Source organism: Mus caroli, chromosome 7 (genome assembly GCF_900094665.2).
Source record: "Mus caroli chromosome 7, CAROLI_EIJ_v1.1, whole genome shotgun sequence".
Taxonomy (NCBI): domain Eukaryota; kingdom Metazoa; phylum Chordata; class Mammalia; order Rodentia; family Muridae; genus Mus; species Mus caroli.
In genome coordinates this window covers 104,234,062-104,251,803 of record NC_034576.1, presented here as the reverse complement: position 1 = coordinate 104,251,803, position 17,742 = coordinate 104,234,062, and the positions used below count along the sequence as shown (strand labels likewise).

General features: G+C 43.6%; 1 protein-coding gene across 3 annotated transcripts in view; it reads left to right on the top strand.

Moving 5' to 3' along the window:
- Window positions 1-22: 22 nt before the first annotated feature.
- The window catches only part of LOC110298813 (T-cell ecto-ADP-ribosyltransferase 2), a 25,120-nt gene continuing 7,400 nt past the window's right edge, over window positions 23-17,742 (top strand). For 2 of the 3 annotated variants that reach the window (XM_029479175.1, XM_021168293.2), the window contains exon 1: window positions 23-88. In XM_029479175.1, coding sequence (XP_029335035.1) covers window positions 38-88 — 51 coding nt within the window. In that variant the 5' untranslated portion in view covers window positions 23-37. Of the gene's footprint in view, window positions 89-556; window positions 1,293-2,217; window positions 5,428-17,742 lie in introns of those variants that run through there. The other variant, XM_021168291.2, reaches the window with a different exon arrangement.

Here is a 17,742-nt window from a genome sequence, read left to right as displayed (position 1 = left end):
GTCTTATATTTGCTTGCAGTTGTTTTTGAACTTGACGATGACATCAAAAATTTTCAAGTTCTTCCTAACTTGGTGGCTAACCCAGCAGGTAATATTCTCAACCCACATCCTGTTGACCTCTCTTTCCCCTGCCCACCTCTTTGCAATATGACAGTTCCCACGGTTGAGTCTGTGGTAGCGGATGTTGGAGAGCATAAACCTTTGAAGAAGTAATATAGAGATAATATCAGAGAGCTGTGTGTGTGGGGGGGGTGAATATGAACAATCTGCAATGATATATGACTATGCAAAGGTCATGAGGAGGCCTCTTGTTTTGTGTGCTCACTAAAGAACTAATTGAGTAAACAAGGAAGTATAGTATCTGTATGCACAAGGAGTCAGAGATCTCAGCCTTGCCTTTCTCCCTTCTTAGGATGGAATGAGATTGTGTCCATGCCTGAGCCATGTGTGAGGTGGGTGTATGCGACATCTCATGCTGCAGGTTCCACAGCATCCAGCACATGCTGGGAACTTAGCAAACTTAGTGGTAACAGAGGACCCTGCTTCTTTCTTTCAGGTGACTGGCCTTGCAGTGCCTTTCATGCTAGACATGGCTCCTAATGCATTTGATGATCAGTATGAGGGCTGTGTCGAAGACATGGAGAAAAAGGCACCCCAGCTGTTACAAGAAGACTTCATCATGAATGAGGAATTAAAACTTGAGTGGGAAAAAGCAGAGATAAAATGGAAAGAGATCAAAAACAGTACGAGTTACCCGGCAGGTTTCCATGATTTCCATGGAACAGCTTTTTTAGCCTACACTGGGAACCTCGCTATAGATTTTAACAGAGCTGTTAGAGACTTCAAGAAAAGTCCGGATAACTTCCACTACAAGGCCTTCCATTACTACTTAACAAGAGCACTTCAGCTTTTGAGTAACCAGGATTGTCATCCAGTTTACCGAGGCTCTAAGACTAAGTTTCATTACACTGGGACAGGCTCTGTGCGATTTGGGCAGTTCAGTTCTTCATCTTTAACAAAGAGAGTAGCTCTTTCTTCAGATTTTTTCAGTAATCATGGGACACTATTTATCATCAGAACCTGCTTGGGGGTTAATATCAAAGAATTCTCCTCATTCCCTCGTGAAGAGGAGGTGTTAATTCCAGGCTATGAAGTATATCACAAAGTCACAACACAAAATGATAAAGGGTATAACGAAATATTTCTGGACTCCCCAGAAAGGAAGAAGAGCAACTTCAACTGCTTCTATAATGGTTCTGCTCAAATAGTCAACATTGATTTCAGTATATCAGGTGAGTCTGTCTGTGTTAGGGATGGAGCTGGCACGGGACCTCATGAAATAGAAGAGCAGGTGCTCCCTACCAGAAGCAATATGATAGACAGTGCACATGGTGGGGGTCTGGAACAGTGAATGGTAGCATTGGTAAAGCCAAGGACATGTGCTGCAGTAACGGTACATAGAAATGATTGAAACAGTGAGCAACATCAGGAAAAAACTATTACCACTCAGAGTAGCCCTGACACCCTGAAGGGTTTCTGATAACATGAGAAGTCTTTGGAGGCAGAAGTGGAACCATGGGAAGAGATCACAGGGATTTTATGTGTTTTCATAGAGAAATTTTGAATTTGGATTAATCCCAGGGAAACCATGAGACCTACCCAGGTACAGAGTCCATCAAGAAGGATTCTGTCCATCTGGACCAAAAGGTCCATGTCCAGGACAGGCAGACTGAGAGTCACAGGGAAGGTCTAGTTCACACCAACTAGTATAGAATACATGGTGCTTCAATAATAGACCTTCATAAGTTTCACACTTCTTGGGTGAAGAAGGGAAAGCCTGCAGTATTCCCTAGAAGTAGAGGGAAGACTCTGGGTAGGGAAGGCTTCCTATCATCATCATTATCATCATCACCACCACCACCATCATCACCATCATCATCACCACCACCACCATCATCATCATCATCATTCTAGACAGGATCTTAGAGCACAGAACCTGGGACATGGTGGGAATCCATCCATTTGCTCACTCTCCTGGAATCTGAGTACTTCATCAACAGTACTGAGTGTGCTGGAAGAGTCTAGCCAGGCACCCTATCCCTCTAGACCCTACTGTCTTGGGTTTTGAGCTATATATAAAATTCGGGATGTTTAGGGGAGATATCCATGCCCTGAGAGATCCCACATTGAACACTCTCTTTCTCCTCCCTTCTTCAGGATCCAGAGAGAGCTGTGCATCCCTGTTCCTTGTGGTTCTCCTCGGTCTTCTGGTCCAGCAGCTTACTCTTGCTGAGCTGTAGCCCTCTCCTGTGTGCAGTCTGTGGGCTGAGTGTTGAAGGGAGGCTAAGGGGCAAGCACTTGATTGGTTGTTTAAGAGCTGTAGAAGGGGGAAGGGTGGGGAGGTCTGCTTTAGCATTCATGACTTCTATAAGCATCCTAGCAACCCACTGGGTCAGTCCTTAAAATTTACACCTGACTTTAATTTTACTATCCTTTTACAGTTTTCTATGATCAAAAAGCAATGTATGTCTGCACGGTCAGCAGTAAGAGGTTTTTGTTGTTGTTGTTGTTGTTTTTTAAACATCTGATTGGTTTTTTTCCGTGAGTTTAATATCACGTGCCCCAGACCCACTCATCTTCCTGTCCCTTCATATCCACCCCTCACACACACACACACACACACACACACACACACACACACACACACACACAAACCCCAAACAAACAAGGAAAATAAAGAACGCAAAACAAAGCATAGAATCCGCCTCATGGAGGAAGCGCTGCTATGTAGGTGGTATGTGTCCCACAGGATTCTCCTCTGACCTCACATCTTCAATGCAATGAGCTATTGAGCTGGATCCAGGTCTCTGGATCCTGCGACATCATCCATATTGGATCCTCACCAGGACTCCTCCTGGTTATCCTGTTTTTGCCCAGTGACCTGAAGCTTTGATACAGCAGGACTGGCCCTTTCAGCATCCTAACAGTTCACAGATAATGTAGATTTTGGGGTGGACCAACTTGAAGCCCTGCAGCTGGGTCTGGGTGATTGCTGAGCTGGTCAGCCCACTGCTCTCCCTTATCCATACCATCAGGGCAATCTCCTCAAGTACTTCTCTGGTTAGGCCACCCAGTGCTGTCACTGGCAGGAGTCAGGGTCTCCTCTCCTGCCCTCACGCCCTTAGGGCAACTTACCTGCATCCATAACTTCAGAGCTAGCTCCACTGTGCTTCCCAGTTGAGGTGCAGGGCCCAGAAGTCATCGAGGGCTGGGACAGCTGTCTTGCTCTCACACCATCGGGCCATCTACCCTGCACCCTAATCACTAGTGCCAGCTCTACTATGCTTGCCAGGCAAGGGGTCGGGGGGAGTGGTTCCACTCTCCCAAGTTCTGCAGCCAGCAAGGGACAGAACTTGCTTTTCCAGCTCACTTGCTCTAGTGACCCCATCGAGTCAGCTCTCCCCACTACCTCAAGGTGGCAAGGGGTGATGGGGCAGAGGCCATCATACCCCTGCTCAGGCCACACAGGAGATGAGTGGTGGGGTTACTCCCCCTAGTGCTTCAGCCAGGGAGGGGTCAGAGGCAGCTCTTTGCTCTCAAGACCTCCGCCCACCTCCCCCCACCCAGTGCTGTGGCAAGCTGCTGCAGGTGGTGAACGGTGAGTTGGGGTAGGGCATCACCCCAGTGGTCATGCCACCTCATGGCCTCATGGCAGATGTGGGGGGGGGTGGTCAGCTTTGCCATAATCAGCCTCTGGACCTGCTGACCAGGCAACATGTAGGGCCGACTCTAAGGGTCTCTCCTAACTGCTGCTGCTCATGGGCAAGAGGAGGAACCAACTCTCCAGAGCCAGTTAGGGGCAAGGACAGTTCTCACAGGCTCTTGGACATCCATGTGGTGCTAGGGAGACTGCTGCCCAGACCCAGGACCTTCCCATGTGCCACACCCACTCCAGTGGAGTCTCTGTGACAAGTCCAAAAGCTGATTTTTTTATCCCAGGTGTAAACACTGATTTTTATCCCAGTTGTAAACACTGCCTGGTTTCTGCTTGCTTTTATGTATGCATTTCTCTGTTTTGTGTAAATAGTCATTATGCATTGGATAACCTTAATGTATCACCTAACTTCCTTGTTTTCTTCTGTAATATAAGTCTGATGCTCGCATTGAGAAATTACATTCAGATCCAGCACTCCCTTGTGTTCCTGTCTGTCACTCACAGACCTCTTGCCCACCTGAGTACTGGGACCCTGATTTTCCCCCCGGATTGAGGGATCAACTGAGTCCAGCCTGCGGCACTTGTGCTGGTGTATATTTCGAGGGAACTCGGTTTCTCAGATCCTACAAGTGAGAAATCTAACTTCCTTCCTCCTCTTATTTCCCTTCCCTCATTCCTCCCTTCCTTCTCCTCCTGCTGCTGTTTCTCCTTATCTTTCTCATCCTTCTTTTTGGTGACAGGGCCTTGCTATGTTGTTCTCAAGCCTCCTCAATGGCTGAGACGAAAATACTATTGCTCCTGGCTCTAACTCTCCCTTTGCTCTAGATCTATGTAACAATCTTGATTCAGCAGACTTTACTGCCTTGGCTTGCCCTAACACCATTTTACTGTCCCATACTTTTATATTGAGCAGAACATATCATTGTATGTTTCTTATGATTGACATTGAACGAGAGGCATGAAATCCTAATGCCAACCTGAAATCTGTGCAAGTGTTCCCAGATGTAGTGACTTATATATCTGTAACCCTTCACTTGTGAAGTGAAGGCAGGTAGATCAGGAGTTCAAGAACAGCCTTGACTACATAGCATGTTTGAGATCAGCCTGGACTACATAAGACCCTATCTAAAAAAATATTTTTTAAAAATAGGAAGGATGTTAAGAAAGGCTACTGTAGCACGAAGATGCTCAAAGCCTAAATCGGAAAACTCTCAGGGGCAGAAGAGACAAAACCTTCATATGCCAGGGTGTGAGGAAGAAGAAGGTGTCTGTAAAAAGGAGGTGACAAAAAAGTCTTGAGAGAGTTTAGAACTCAACATGCTGTATCACACACACCTTAACTGATGATGGGAGCCAGCCACATGGTGGGTGATTAGGTGCATAAGTGGAGTTTAGGTATGTGGTGGTTTGAATTAGAAAGGCTCCCATAGGTTCATACATTTACATCTTGGTCACCAGAAAGTGGCACTATTTGCAAGGATCATTAGGTGATGTCTGTTTGGAGGGGAAGTACCGCTTGGAGTGGGCATTGAGATTGCAAAAAGCCCATTCCTCACCCAGAGGCTCTTTCCTACTGCTACCCCTGGATATGGGTGTAGACCTCTCAGCTACCTCTCCAGGACCCTCTCTGTCTGAGTTCTAACATGCTTCCTGCCATGCTGATAACGCACTAAGTCTCTGATACTGTGAGTCCCAATTAAATGCTTTCTTTTACAAGAGTTGTTGTGGTCATGACTTCTTTTCACAGAAATAGAAAAGTGATTGAGTCAGAAGTTGGTGCCATGGGTGGAGGATTGCTGTGGCAGGACAGACCATGCTGCTGGTTGGTATAGTGTGGGCTCGGGGAGTTGGGGTTGGTAAAGCAGTTCAACATTTTAAGCCAGGCTTAACGGGCCATCCTATTAGGAACATGGGAGACAGTGGTGCTGAGGGTGATGGGAGCAGTGAGGACCCCAGCTCAGTAGGTTTCAGAGAAGAATATAACTTACTGGACTTTGTTGTAATATTTTGGCAAAAGATGTGGCTGCTTTCTGCCCTTGTTCAAACACACACACACACACACACACACACACACACAAATCTGTCTGAGACTAAATTGAAGAGCTTTAAATTAATAGCATTGGCAGAGGAGGTTTCAAGGCATTCTAGAATTGATTGTGTCATATGGTTGCTAGTGACCACCACCCTTATGCAGATCTATAATGAAAAGGAGCAAGCTGAGCAAGGAAAAACACAATATGTAGTTTGAGGAGAAAAAGAGCACCAGGATGTTAGGTGTGATGGAGGTAAGACCAGTGCTGAAGGAGATAAAAAGTTTAAAGAAAGGCCTGATGCCAAATGGAATAAAGGGAAGGATGACCCAGCTAATCTCACCCAGCTAAGCTTCCAACTCAAGAAAAGGAATTAAGAAAAAGCTTAAGCAGTGAAGAAAACCATCGAAAACAGAAAGCTGAAGAAATCTGGGCAGTGGTGGCACACACCTTTAATCCCAGCACTTGGGAGGCAGAGGCAGGCGGATTTCTGAGTTTGAGGCCAGCCTGGTCTACAGAGTAAGTTCAAGAACAGCCAGAGCTACACAGAGAAACCCTGTCTCGAAAAACCAAAAAAGAAAAAAGAAAGAAAGAAAGAAAGAAGAAAGAGAGAGAGAGAGAGAGAGAGAGAGAGAGAGAGAGAGAGAGAGAGAGAGAGAAAATGTATGTTAAATGTATGAATTTAGCAGCTTCAGCCACTTGCTTCGGGCTTTAGAGTCAAGGATTTGAAAAGGAGCTGTGGGGTATCTATCAGAGAAGACTGCTCACACTTGGGTTTAAGCCAACAGGAAGTCTTTCTTAGACAGTCATGACCTGCTGTGAGTGTTAGGGATTGCAGTGCAGTACCAAGCCTTTCTCAGGGTGAGCTTTTAAATTAAAAAACCATATTCTGGGTTGACATACTTCGGTTACTAAGTATGATTTGACAGAAGTGGAACTACATGTCGGGGATTACAAATTGCTCCTGAAAAAGCAGAAAGCGGAGATTCTACTAGTTATCTAGGATATATGATAAGTCTACAAAATATTTGACCACAGAAAGTGCAAATCAGGAAAGATCACATAAGAACTCTTAATGATTTCCAAAAACTGCTGGGAGATATTAACTGGTTACAACTTATATTTAGATTAACTACTCAAGAGCAAGGTAATTTGTTTCAAACCTTACAAGTGTTAAAGACTTAAATAGTCCAAGAAAATTATCAGCTGAGGCAAGAAAGGGAATTGGCTCTGGTAGAAAAGAAATTACATGCTGCACATGTAAATCTTCTTGATCCAAAGATGGCCTGGATTTTAGTTGTCTTGCTTTCTACTCGTTCTCCCGTGGGAATTCCTATGCAGATGAAATATCCTATCTTAGAATAGATTCTTAGCACACAGAGCAAATAACCAAAAACCTATATAGAAAAAAAGTTTCTGAATTGATCCTAAAAGGGGAGAAATGAGACTTTGTCAGTTAGCAGGAATAGATCCCTCTGAAACCGCCACCACGCCCGGCTAGGAAGGAACTTCTATTTGCAACAAGAATTAATTGGATTCTCTCTCTCTCTCTCTCTCTCTCTCTCTCTCTCTCTCTCTCTCTCTCTCTCTCTCTCAAAAAAAGACTCCAATTTCTGGTGCCCCTATAGTTTGGACTAATGTAAAAAATCAGAAAGGCAGGGTATACATCAGAAAAAAAGATAAGGTTAAGAGTCCTTATGATTTAGTTAAAAAATCAGAATTATATGTAATTCTTGTGGTGTTATTAGATTTTCAAATATCTTAATATAGTAAGTGACTCTCAATATGTAGAAAGAGTGGTTTTGCAGATAGAGACTGTTGAACTATTTAGGATGAATCATAATTAACTTCACTATTTATTCAACTGTAATAAATCATCAGAAATAGAAATCATCCATTATACATAACAAATCTTATACAGGTCTACCAGTCCCTCCAGTACAAGATTATTAAAAAATTGATCAGCTGTTGCTAGGAGATACACTAGAAACTTCAGAATTTCATTTTTAAAAATACCATGTTAACAGGACAGATTTAAAGAAAGATTTTTCTATCATTTGTCAGCAAGCCAAGGACATTACTACTTGTGCTTAATATAACCAAACTCTATTTCCTGCAGGGAGTAACCCTAAAGGTACCCAAATAAATTTGGCCAGTGGGATGTTTCACTTTGTAGAGTTTGGTAAACTAAAGTTTGTGCACCATACCACAGATGATTTAACGGGCAACTACTTTAAATTCTAAAAAGGCTGATTCTGTGATTTAGCATTTATTAGAAGTTATGGACATTGTGGGAATACCTGTACAAATGTTCCAGCATATGTCTCTAGTAAAATGAATCAGTTTTTGCATATTATAATGTAAAACATATTATGGGTATCCACACAATCCTACAGGACAAACAATGGTAGAGAAATCTACCTGTGAATTAAAGGAGATGCTTAACAAACAAAAAGGAGGAACAACTTTCCCATAGATAGATTACACACTGCTTTATTGACTTTAAATGTCTTGAATTCTGGACTGGAAAGATGGCTCAGTGGTTAAGAGCACTGACTGCTCTTCCACAGGTCTTGAGTTCAATTTCCAGCAACCACATGGTGGCTCACAATCATCTGCAATGTGATCTGATGCCCTCTTCTGGTGTGTCTGAAGAGAGTTACAGTGTACTCACATACAACAAACAAACAAACAAACAAACAAACTGAGAGGCATTGGATCATGGAAGAAACTGCTGAACTAAACCAGCCTGTGTACATTAAAAATGCCTTTACTTCCAAGTGGAGGGGAGGAAATGTGTTCTGCTGGGGAAGAGGCTTTGTATATGTTTCCACAAGAAAAGAGAAGCACTGGATTCCTTCACAAATGATAAAAATCAGATATGACAGGGGAAGACCCCTTGAAGATCTCAGCTGCAGACAACAAAAAGGACACAAAAAGAATGACAGAAATCATTTAGGCACAGAACTTCAAACTCACCAAGATAGGATAGATAACAGAGAATTTCCCCCTAAATTACCAAATTCAAATGGACTGGACAATTCGAGTAAAACTCTTACACAATAGTTTTCATAATAGTTGCATAATAGTTTCATAATTGCTTTTATTATGTGTAGTTTATTATTGTAGGGCAAAAAGACTTTTATTGATATAAAAGAGGGAGAAGTTGGGGTTAGTCTGTGAGCTGTATATTCAGAAGCTGAGCTCTGTGCCCCTGTCCAGACTGAAACCTGATCTTGGGACACTATACAAACCAATATGTTGTAAAGAATGCTCCCCAATAGTCCCTGGTTGGTTAATAAAAGGCTGGACCCTGTGACTGGGCAGAGAGGACAGGAAGGGACTTAGGAATGAGTTGAGGAGAGGGAGATGAGGTTCAAGGGAGATCACGAGCAGAAGGAGGAAGAGATGGAAGGGGAAGGACATCGGCATGAGACAGGATGGGCTAGGAGCATGTTGAAGAGGAGTTCACCCTGAGGATAGACAATAGCAGAAGCTGCCCAGGAAGGATTGATTGGCAAGTGATGGGGCGTTTAATTGGGTTTTAACAGATTGGGAGGTGTAGACTGGCTGAGAACCTGCCCAGCATAGTACAGATTATTAATACATTTTAGTATCTTTGTGTCATTTTCTTGAGAGCTAAACTGAAAAAGTGGGGAAGATAACCCTAACAGATATTAAGAAATAACAGAAAACACATGAAACTCAAGAAGAACGAAGACCAAAGTGTGGTCACTTTGCCCCTTCTTAGAATTGGGAACAAAACACCCGTGGAAGGAGTTACAGAGACAAAATTTGGAGCTGAGACGAAAGGATGGACCATCTAGAGACTGCTGCACCTGGGGATCTATCCCATAATCAGCCTCCAAAAGCAGACACCATTGCATACACCAACAAGATTTTTTTTTGTGGTTTATTTTATTTTATTTTATTATTTTTTTTAATTTTTAATATTTTTATTACATATTTTCCTCAATTACATTTCCAATGCTATCCCAAAAGTCCTGGACGTTGTACATCGTGGTGCGGAGCCTAGTGCGCACCACGATGTACAACGTCCACAAGCAGTCTTAAGTTTCATGTGTTTAGCAAATTGTATCTTATATCTTGGGTATCCTAAGTTTTGGGCTAATATCCACTTATCAGTGAATACATATTGTGTGAGTTCTTTTGTGATTGTGTTACCTCACTCAAGATGATGCCCTCCAGGTCCATCCATTTGGCTAGGAATTTCATAAATTCATTCTTTTTAATAGCTGAGTAGTACTCCATTGTGTAAATGTACCATAATTTCTGTATCCATTCCTCTGTTGAGGGACATCTGGGTTCTTTCCAGCTTCTGGCTATTATAAATAGGGCTGCTATGAACATAGTGGAGCATGTGTCCTTTTTACCGGTTGGGACATCTTCTGGATACACCAACAAGATTTTGCTGAAAGGACCCTGATATAGCTGTCTCTTGTGAGGCTATGCTGGTGCCTGGCAAACACAGAAGCGGATGCTCACAGTCAGCTATTGGATGGAACACAGGGCTCCCAATGGAGGAGCTTGAGAAAGTACCCAAGGAGCTGAAGGAGTCTGCAGCCCTATATGTAGAACAACAATATGAACTAACTAGTACCCCCAGAGCTCATGTCTCTAGCTGCATATGTATCAAAGGATGGCCTTGTCAGCCATCACTGGGAAGAGAGGCCCCTTGGTCTTGCAAACTTTATATGCCTTAGTACAGGGGAACACCAGGGCCAAGAAGTGGGAGTGGGTGGGAGTATGGGGGACTTTTGGGATAGCATTTGAAATGTAAATGAAGAAAATACCTAATTAAAAAAACATGAATTAAAAAAAAAAGAAGAAAAAAAAAGAAGAAATAACAGAGGGTGTAGCAACTCCCCAAGAAAAATATAATGCGATAACTACAGAACCAAGAACTAAGCTACATTTAGAGACTTTCCCAGAACTATGACCTTGGATGGATCAGATCTTTGTTTTTATTTTAGCAGGTGGTGCTGTCTACAGTGCTGGGTTTTATGGCTTTAATAGTACTTCTAACATGGAATCCGTTGTGCTAAAGTCTGGGGTCCTTTTATATTCCCCACTAGTCTACGTGAATGAGTCAAATCATGGACGCATACTGCTCTGTAGTAAGATGCGGGACCCCTCACTTTATCTAATCAGAATGAGAACTAAAGGGCAGTAGCAGAGTCCTTACTTAGCTGGGGGAACAGAGAGCACCAATTATCTCATCTCTCTCTCTCTCTCTCTCTCTCTCTCTCTCTCTCTCTCTCTCTCTCTCCTCTCTCTCTCTCTCTTTCACATCTTCCCCAATCATGACAAATTTTTTCCACCTACTCCTGATCAACTAGTATAGAAACAACAGGTTTCTCTCAAAGCCATACATAGTCTTTTCTCTAAGACTCTCTGATTTTGCAGACCACTTCTGCAAAGGAGTCTAACTGTTGTTTTTGCTCAATAATGGAAAATTTAATATTTGTAGGTCCTGATCAACCTGTCTACTTTGTCTTTATCTCCCATGACAAAGGCTAATGTGCTGATAGCTGTTGAGGTGGCTATGACTGCTCAGCCAGAAGTGGGGATGAGGACAGGAACAACTCTCTCTCTCTCTCTCTCTCTCTCTCTCTCTCTCTCTCTCTCTCTCTCTCTCTCTCTCTCTGTCTCTCTCTCTCTCTCCCTCTCTGTCTCTCTCTCTGTCTCTTGTCCATAGTTCATGTTAAAATGTATCATTTCTCTTTTTTCTACTATATAAAGCATCAGAAGGGCACATTTAATCAAGCCATTAGTATATGCCCACCAAGCAGTCTCAGGGGCCCAGTAATATTGCTGTTGTGCAGAGACATTAACCTGCAAAGCAAAATAGCAGGCATCAGAATAAGGGGACCTGCCTAGGTTTGTGTATTAGACAAGTTCCAGCCCCTTGTAAGTCCTCTAACATTAATTTAGTCTGCTCCCAGTTACAATGTATTTTGGACTGACTGTCTGGTTAGTCCTTATCCCTATGTAGTCTTGGGGCTGGGTGTCTAAGTGTAACCAAAATCCTAGCTAATTTCTGGCTGGGAATGATCAACTCTATCCCCAGAGTCCCTTCCTGCAGCATAGAGTCTGATTCTTCAGGTTTCCCCTGTTACCCAAAGGTCAGAATCTTTCTAATGGGGTTTTCAGATTTTTAACTTATGGCCACTGGATTCCACGTTTCTTTTGTACATTCCCTAGGAGAGGTTTTCTTTATTCATCCATGTGTTTTCAGGAAGCCTGTTTTACAACTCCAAGTTTACAAGTCCCTTTGCAAAGGACTCCCTTGTTCCTGACAACTAGGGAGTCCAGACACAGGGCATGCACAAAATTATAAACTCTATATTCTTATCTCAAAAGATAAACTTCCATGTCTTTCCTTTTTCCAGTACAACCGGGCTTTTAAAATGGGCATCAGAGAGCAAAAGACAAGATGAAATATGGGTTGCTGGTCTGTAGCTACATTAGTTATCGCCTTCCCTCCATCTTACTCAGTTCCCGGATCCGGGCCTGAGGGCTGGGGGTGGGGGGTGGACTGTGATCCTGTATTCATAACAAAATAAGACTCAGGAGGAAGCAGAGCAGCATGGGTGGGAGGGCCTAGGTCTCAATAAAACCTTAAGTTTAATGGGCCTTTATTGTGAGAGACAGTCCATTTGCCAGCAGCATCTGTGGCTTCCAATTTCTTGACGTGGGTGTGGTGGATCCATGGTGTAAAGCCAGCTACATTCACCGCCTTAGGAGTGGAGAGAATCGGCACGACAGCATCCAGGCAGGCATGGTGCAAGAAGAGCTGAGAGTTCTACATCTTCATCTGAAGGCTACTAGAAGACTGGCTTCCAGGCAGATGGGACAAGGACCTTAAAGCCCACAGTCACAGTGACACACTTCCTCCAACAAGGCCATACCTCCTAATAGTGCCACTCCCTGGGCCAAGCATATTCAAACCACCACAGCATCCATCTTGGTACCTAATAGCAATTTCACTCTGACTTCAGTCCCTGGGAAATAAGTTCCCAGTAACCCTGACTCAGTAACCTTCACCCAGAAATGTCCCGCCATGGCCACCTCTTCTGTTGGTTATGGTTATACGGCTAGCTGCTCTTCTGGCTCCTGTGACTTGCTTCTGCAGACATTCAAGGACAACTTTCTGAGATCTGGACAACTCTTGTTTTGCTTGTACAGATATTCAAGGTCTTCTTATGAATCTCACATTTAAAACCTTTTTCTCAATCCACCCCACTTGGCTCAACAGTCTCTGGCTTGGCTCAGATCTTGTTCTCCTGCTGGCAGCTACAATAAATGTAACTAATTACAATTGTAATCCAAATGGAGTCTATGCTCTTCTCCAGGGCTCTCTTACTCCATCACATGGGAAGTAAGGGAAACTTTATACACCACTCTTGGTGAATACAGGACACAGACTTCCTGATCAATAGACACCTCAAAAGGTGTCTGTCTGGGAGGTGAGATGGCTTAACATTTAAAAAAATGCTTCATGGGCAAACAGACAGCCTAAGTATGATCCCTGGAACCTACCCAAAGTTGGAAGGCGAGAACTAATACCATAGGGTTATCTTCTGACCCCCTAGACACATTTCAAGGCATGAGGCCACACACATCGTGCACATACGGTAGTAATATTTTAAAAATAGGTGTAGTTACCCATTTTCTTAGAGATAATCCGAAGTTATTAAAGGAAATTGACAGGGCTCAGTAGCTGGTTGCATTTCTAATGGGATAGACTAGAGAGTGGCATTTATCTGGGTCAGCCCTTATATTTATGGCCCATTCAATTTGCCCTGCAAGAGCATCTGTGTGTGAGAAATGTGCCACATGAGCTTACTCAGCTGTAGAAGTGTGGGAATCAGACCTCTAGCCTTAGAGGAGTCTCTCAAACAAAGGCTACAGTCTATAGAAATACCTAGTCACAGGAAAGCAAGATGTCGTTATAAATGGTTTATTTCCTTAGATTGCAACATTTATCACAAATCACCTATTTTGAACTGTTACTGCCCTGACTTACCTTGGGTTGTGACCTCTGACTGTTGTGCTGAGGTCAGTGACAAGGAGACCATTGCAGCATCCCAGGGCTGTGCAGAAGCAATGAAGGTTAAAAGTAAAGCCACATCTAGAGTCCTGCCTACCGCCATGCCACCTGGCATAGGTATGGAAAGACACCCACAGACCAGCCTTCCATGCTCAGCACAGTCAGACCATAGACACAGAGCCCTGCATGTCACCACACTGAACAAAAGGAGGAGGAGGAAGACATCCGTGCTGCTGCCCACGGCCATGCCAAGTTGACTTAGTGGGGAAAGACGATCATAGAGACACGCCCTCGACTGCAAGGAGCTGGCAGGCACAGGACACACAGAGAGCCCTGCCTGCCTTCATGCAACACAGACTAGTTGGAGTTAGACATCCCAAGACCAGTCCACCGTCATTTCTGTGGGTCACTGGCAGAGAGCGAGACCCAGAGACCTGAGTTCTACTGAAGGGCTCCAGCAGGCCATAGACACACAGAGGCCAGTCTGCCTTCTCACCACACAGTGCAGGAGGGGGAAATGTTCAGAGACCCTCCCAGCTCTATGCCACAGGGGCAGACTGAAGATACCTAGGGACATATTTGCCACCACCAGAGGCCCACTAACCACTTGGCCAACCTGCAGCAGGAGCCACTAAAAGTACAATTGTGGAAAGAAAGAGAAGCAGCACAGTTTGAGCATTGTGAAGGGAGATGGAACTGGAGATGCGAGGGAGGAGAGGAATAGTCTGTTGTGTGTAGTCATCCCAGCCACCTTGAGGCCATGGTGAAGTCCCTGCCAATGTAGCCACTGAGGGCCATGTCGGGATTCGGGGAGGTCTGTAAATGTCCATGACTCATATTAGCCCCAGAGATCATGGGTGCCGAGGGTTGGCTCAGCTGGAGTTCCTCAACCCATGGGAGAATTCAGGGTTCTGGTACTCGAGTGGGCAAGGAGTTGGGGAGTAACAAGCAGACATGAATACCAGAGAGTGTTGGATCTGAATGTAATTTCTCAAAGCGAGCATCAGACTTATATTACAGAAGAAAACAAGGAAGTTGGTGACACATTAAGGTCATCTGATGCATAACGACTCTTTACACAAAACAGATAAATGCATATATAAAAGCAGAAAGGAACCAGGCAGTGTTTACAACTGGGATAAAAATCAGTGTTTACAACTGGGATAAAAATTAGTGTTTACACCTGGGATAAAAATCAGCCCTACCTAAGGTCAGCTTATTCTTAGAAGCCAGGGGCAAGGGCTTCATGCTATAGTTTCAATTCTAGTCTATTGTATAATCTACCTTCTCCCTAGACCTTTGTAAATTCCTGTATGTGGGAGTGACTCAGCTGTTACTCTAAGTATTTACTCTAGTTCCTTCTTAGAACAAAACCCACCTTCTTCCTAGACCATTGTAAACTCCTGCATATGGGAATGACTTAGTTGTTATTTTAAGTATCTGTAGGGACCCTCCATTTATCAAAGAAGCCCACCAACTTTCTTCTAATATGGAATGTAGGCTGCCATACATGACTATAATGAGAATTCCAAGTTTCCTTTGTAGAACTTGCCCTGAGATTTCTACTCTAATTCAGTAAACTGTAATACCTGATTTCCTTCACCATCTCTCTTTCAACACTGGAGGCATTTCCTCTGAATAAGTAACATTCTTACCAAATTCAAAGGTCAGCTCAATGATTACCTAGGATATTGGAATACTGGTGGAGGCCAGGAAGCAATGTTCAATCTAACTTAGCTATTTGTCAAATCATTCCTTGGAGGCACTTATAACAAAACAATACTGAAAGAAAGCACACAAAACCCTTCACCGACTATCTCAAGGACATATCTGGACCACATCTGTGTTATAGGACGCCAAAGACTCCAGGAGACCAGTTTCTGTGAAACTTTTTGCCTCAGGACTGCAGCCAAGCTTTTGGACTTGTCACAGAGACTCCATTGGAGTGTGGCATATAAGCATTCACTCTTCCAAGGTCTATTTATGTGAAAGTTCACTGACAAACAAACAAACAAAAAGAAAACCCAAAATTGGATGTACAAAAGGTCCCAGGATTGTTTTATTTCAGTGGAATCTCTCTCTCTCTCTCTCTCTCTCTCTCTCTCTCTCTCTCTCTCTCTCTCTCTCTCATCTATCTTCCCTACACATGGTAGAACATGAGGTTACAGGACTTTGGCCACCTGGTCTCTGTGTGTAAGGACCCAGGAAGATGATGGATTCATTGTAAGGATCTAGGATTGAAAGAAGCAGGTAGTTCCCAGAGGACACTCTAAAGTTAACAGTTCATGTGCTCTAGTCATATGAGAAATTTGTAACCAGGAGCAACTAAGGATGTAGAAATGAGCTTTAAAATTGGTCACTTCTGTTCACCTTTCCCTGAGTCCCCTAAAGGAATCAGGTGACATGGTGGTAGTTTTGTTTTGTTGCCAGGGTCTCACTGTGTATATCCTGGCTGGTCTCAAATTCACAGAGATCCTTCTGTCTCAGCCTCCCAAGTCCTCGGATTGAGGAGTAAGCAACCATAATAGGCTTTGATGTATTTGTAAAAATGGAGTTTAGGGCAAAGGTCAACCAACTAATGCTTCTCTAGTAGCTACATAGCATGCGCATGTGTGTGTGTGCGCGCGCGCGCACACACACACACACACACACTCCTGTGGAGATAACAGAAAGGCCCCAACTCTTTAAGGAAAAGGTGCTGCAGTAGTGGTGTGGTTGGGTTGGTAGAATGATTGCCTAACAACATGAGGCCCTGGGTTCTATTTCAGCATCAATAAATCCAGTTCTGTGGCAAGAGAATCAGGAATTCAGATTATCCTCAGCTGCATAGCAGGTTAGAGGTTAGTCTGGGCTAATGGGACTTGGTCTCAAACAAGAGACTCCTCTAAAAACAAAAACAAAAACAAAACAGAAAACAAAAACAAAAACAAAAAACTCAGCACAAAAAAGGAGATGGAAAATGGAAAAGGTACACTAACAAATACAACCTATCTAATTTAACTTGTTCAGAAACCATCTGGATGCCCTTCCAATCCTAAACTGAAAGTGAAAGCACACTGTCCAGAGGATAAAAGGGCCCCCCAGCACTGCCTTCTGCAACACTTGCTTTTAGAAGAGGACAGAGATCCGGCTGCCAAACGTCTTCTCAGGTACCTAACAACTCTGAACTCTGACCTGTGAAGGGGAAGGTCCCTAAGTGGAGAGGACATGAGGAAAATCTGAGGGCTGAGTGGATACTGTAAAGGGTTAAAGCCAGAGGTCAGTTCTGGATAAGAAATAACCCTGGTAGGTGATGGGGTCAGATCTAGAGAAAGGCAGGCCAGGCATGAGGCGATAAGTGTTTCTAGAAACTTAAAAATATAAAGGACCATACAGTTTACCTCCCAGGTCCTGCAGGATTCAATGGGCATCCAGCTACATAGTCAGTCTCTCATGTATTTAGACTTTTTTCTTCTTGTACATCCTGGATTTTCAAGTCAGAATATGTTTATCCTTAAGCAGTTCCATTTCCTCCTAGCTACACAGAAACATCAGCTTGCATCTCTTCTTTGCTTTATTTACCCATTTTTAATTCCAGAGTTTTAAAAGGTATGCTTTAAAAAGATGCACAGCTCTTGCTGTATAGCCCAGTCTAATGCAGAACACAAGGTCCTCCTGCACCAGATCTCCTGCATGTTGAGAACATCAACTTATTCTTTGTTTTAGTGCAGGATCGTGGAGATTGAAGCAGGATGGACAGAGAGTGGGAAGGAGGGAGGGAAGTGGGATGGGGATGACAGATGAGAGAGGGATGTGGATGTTTATATTGAGGTCCAAGGTGTTAGCTAACCATGTTTCCAGGGGAATTTTAATTGTCAGACACAAATTCCAGGTCACAGTGGGGCTGAAGTGACTCCTGCTGCACATTTGCAGTCTTGTATGGG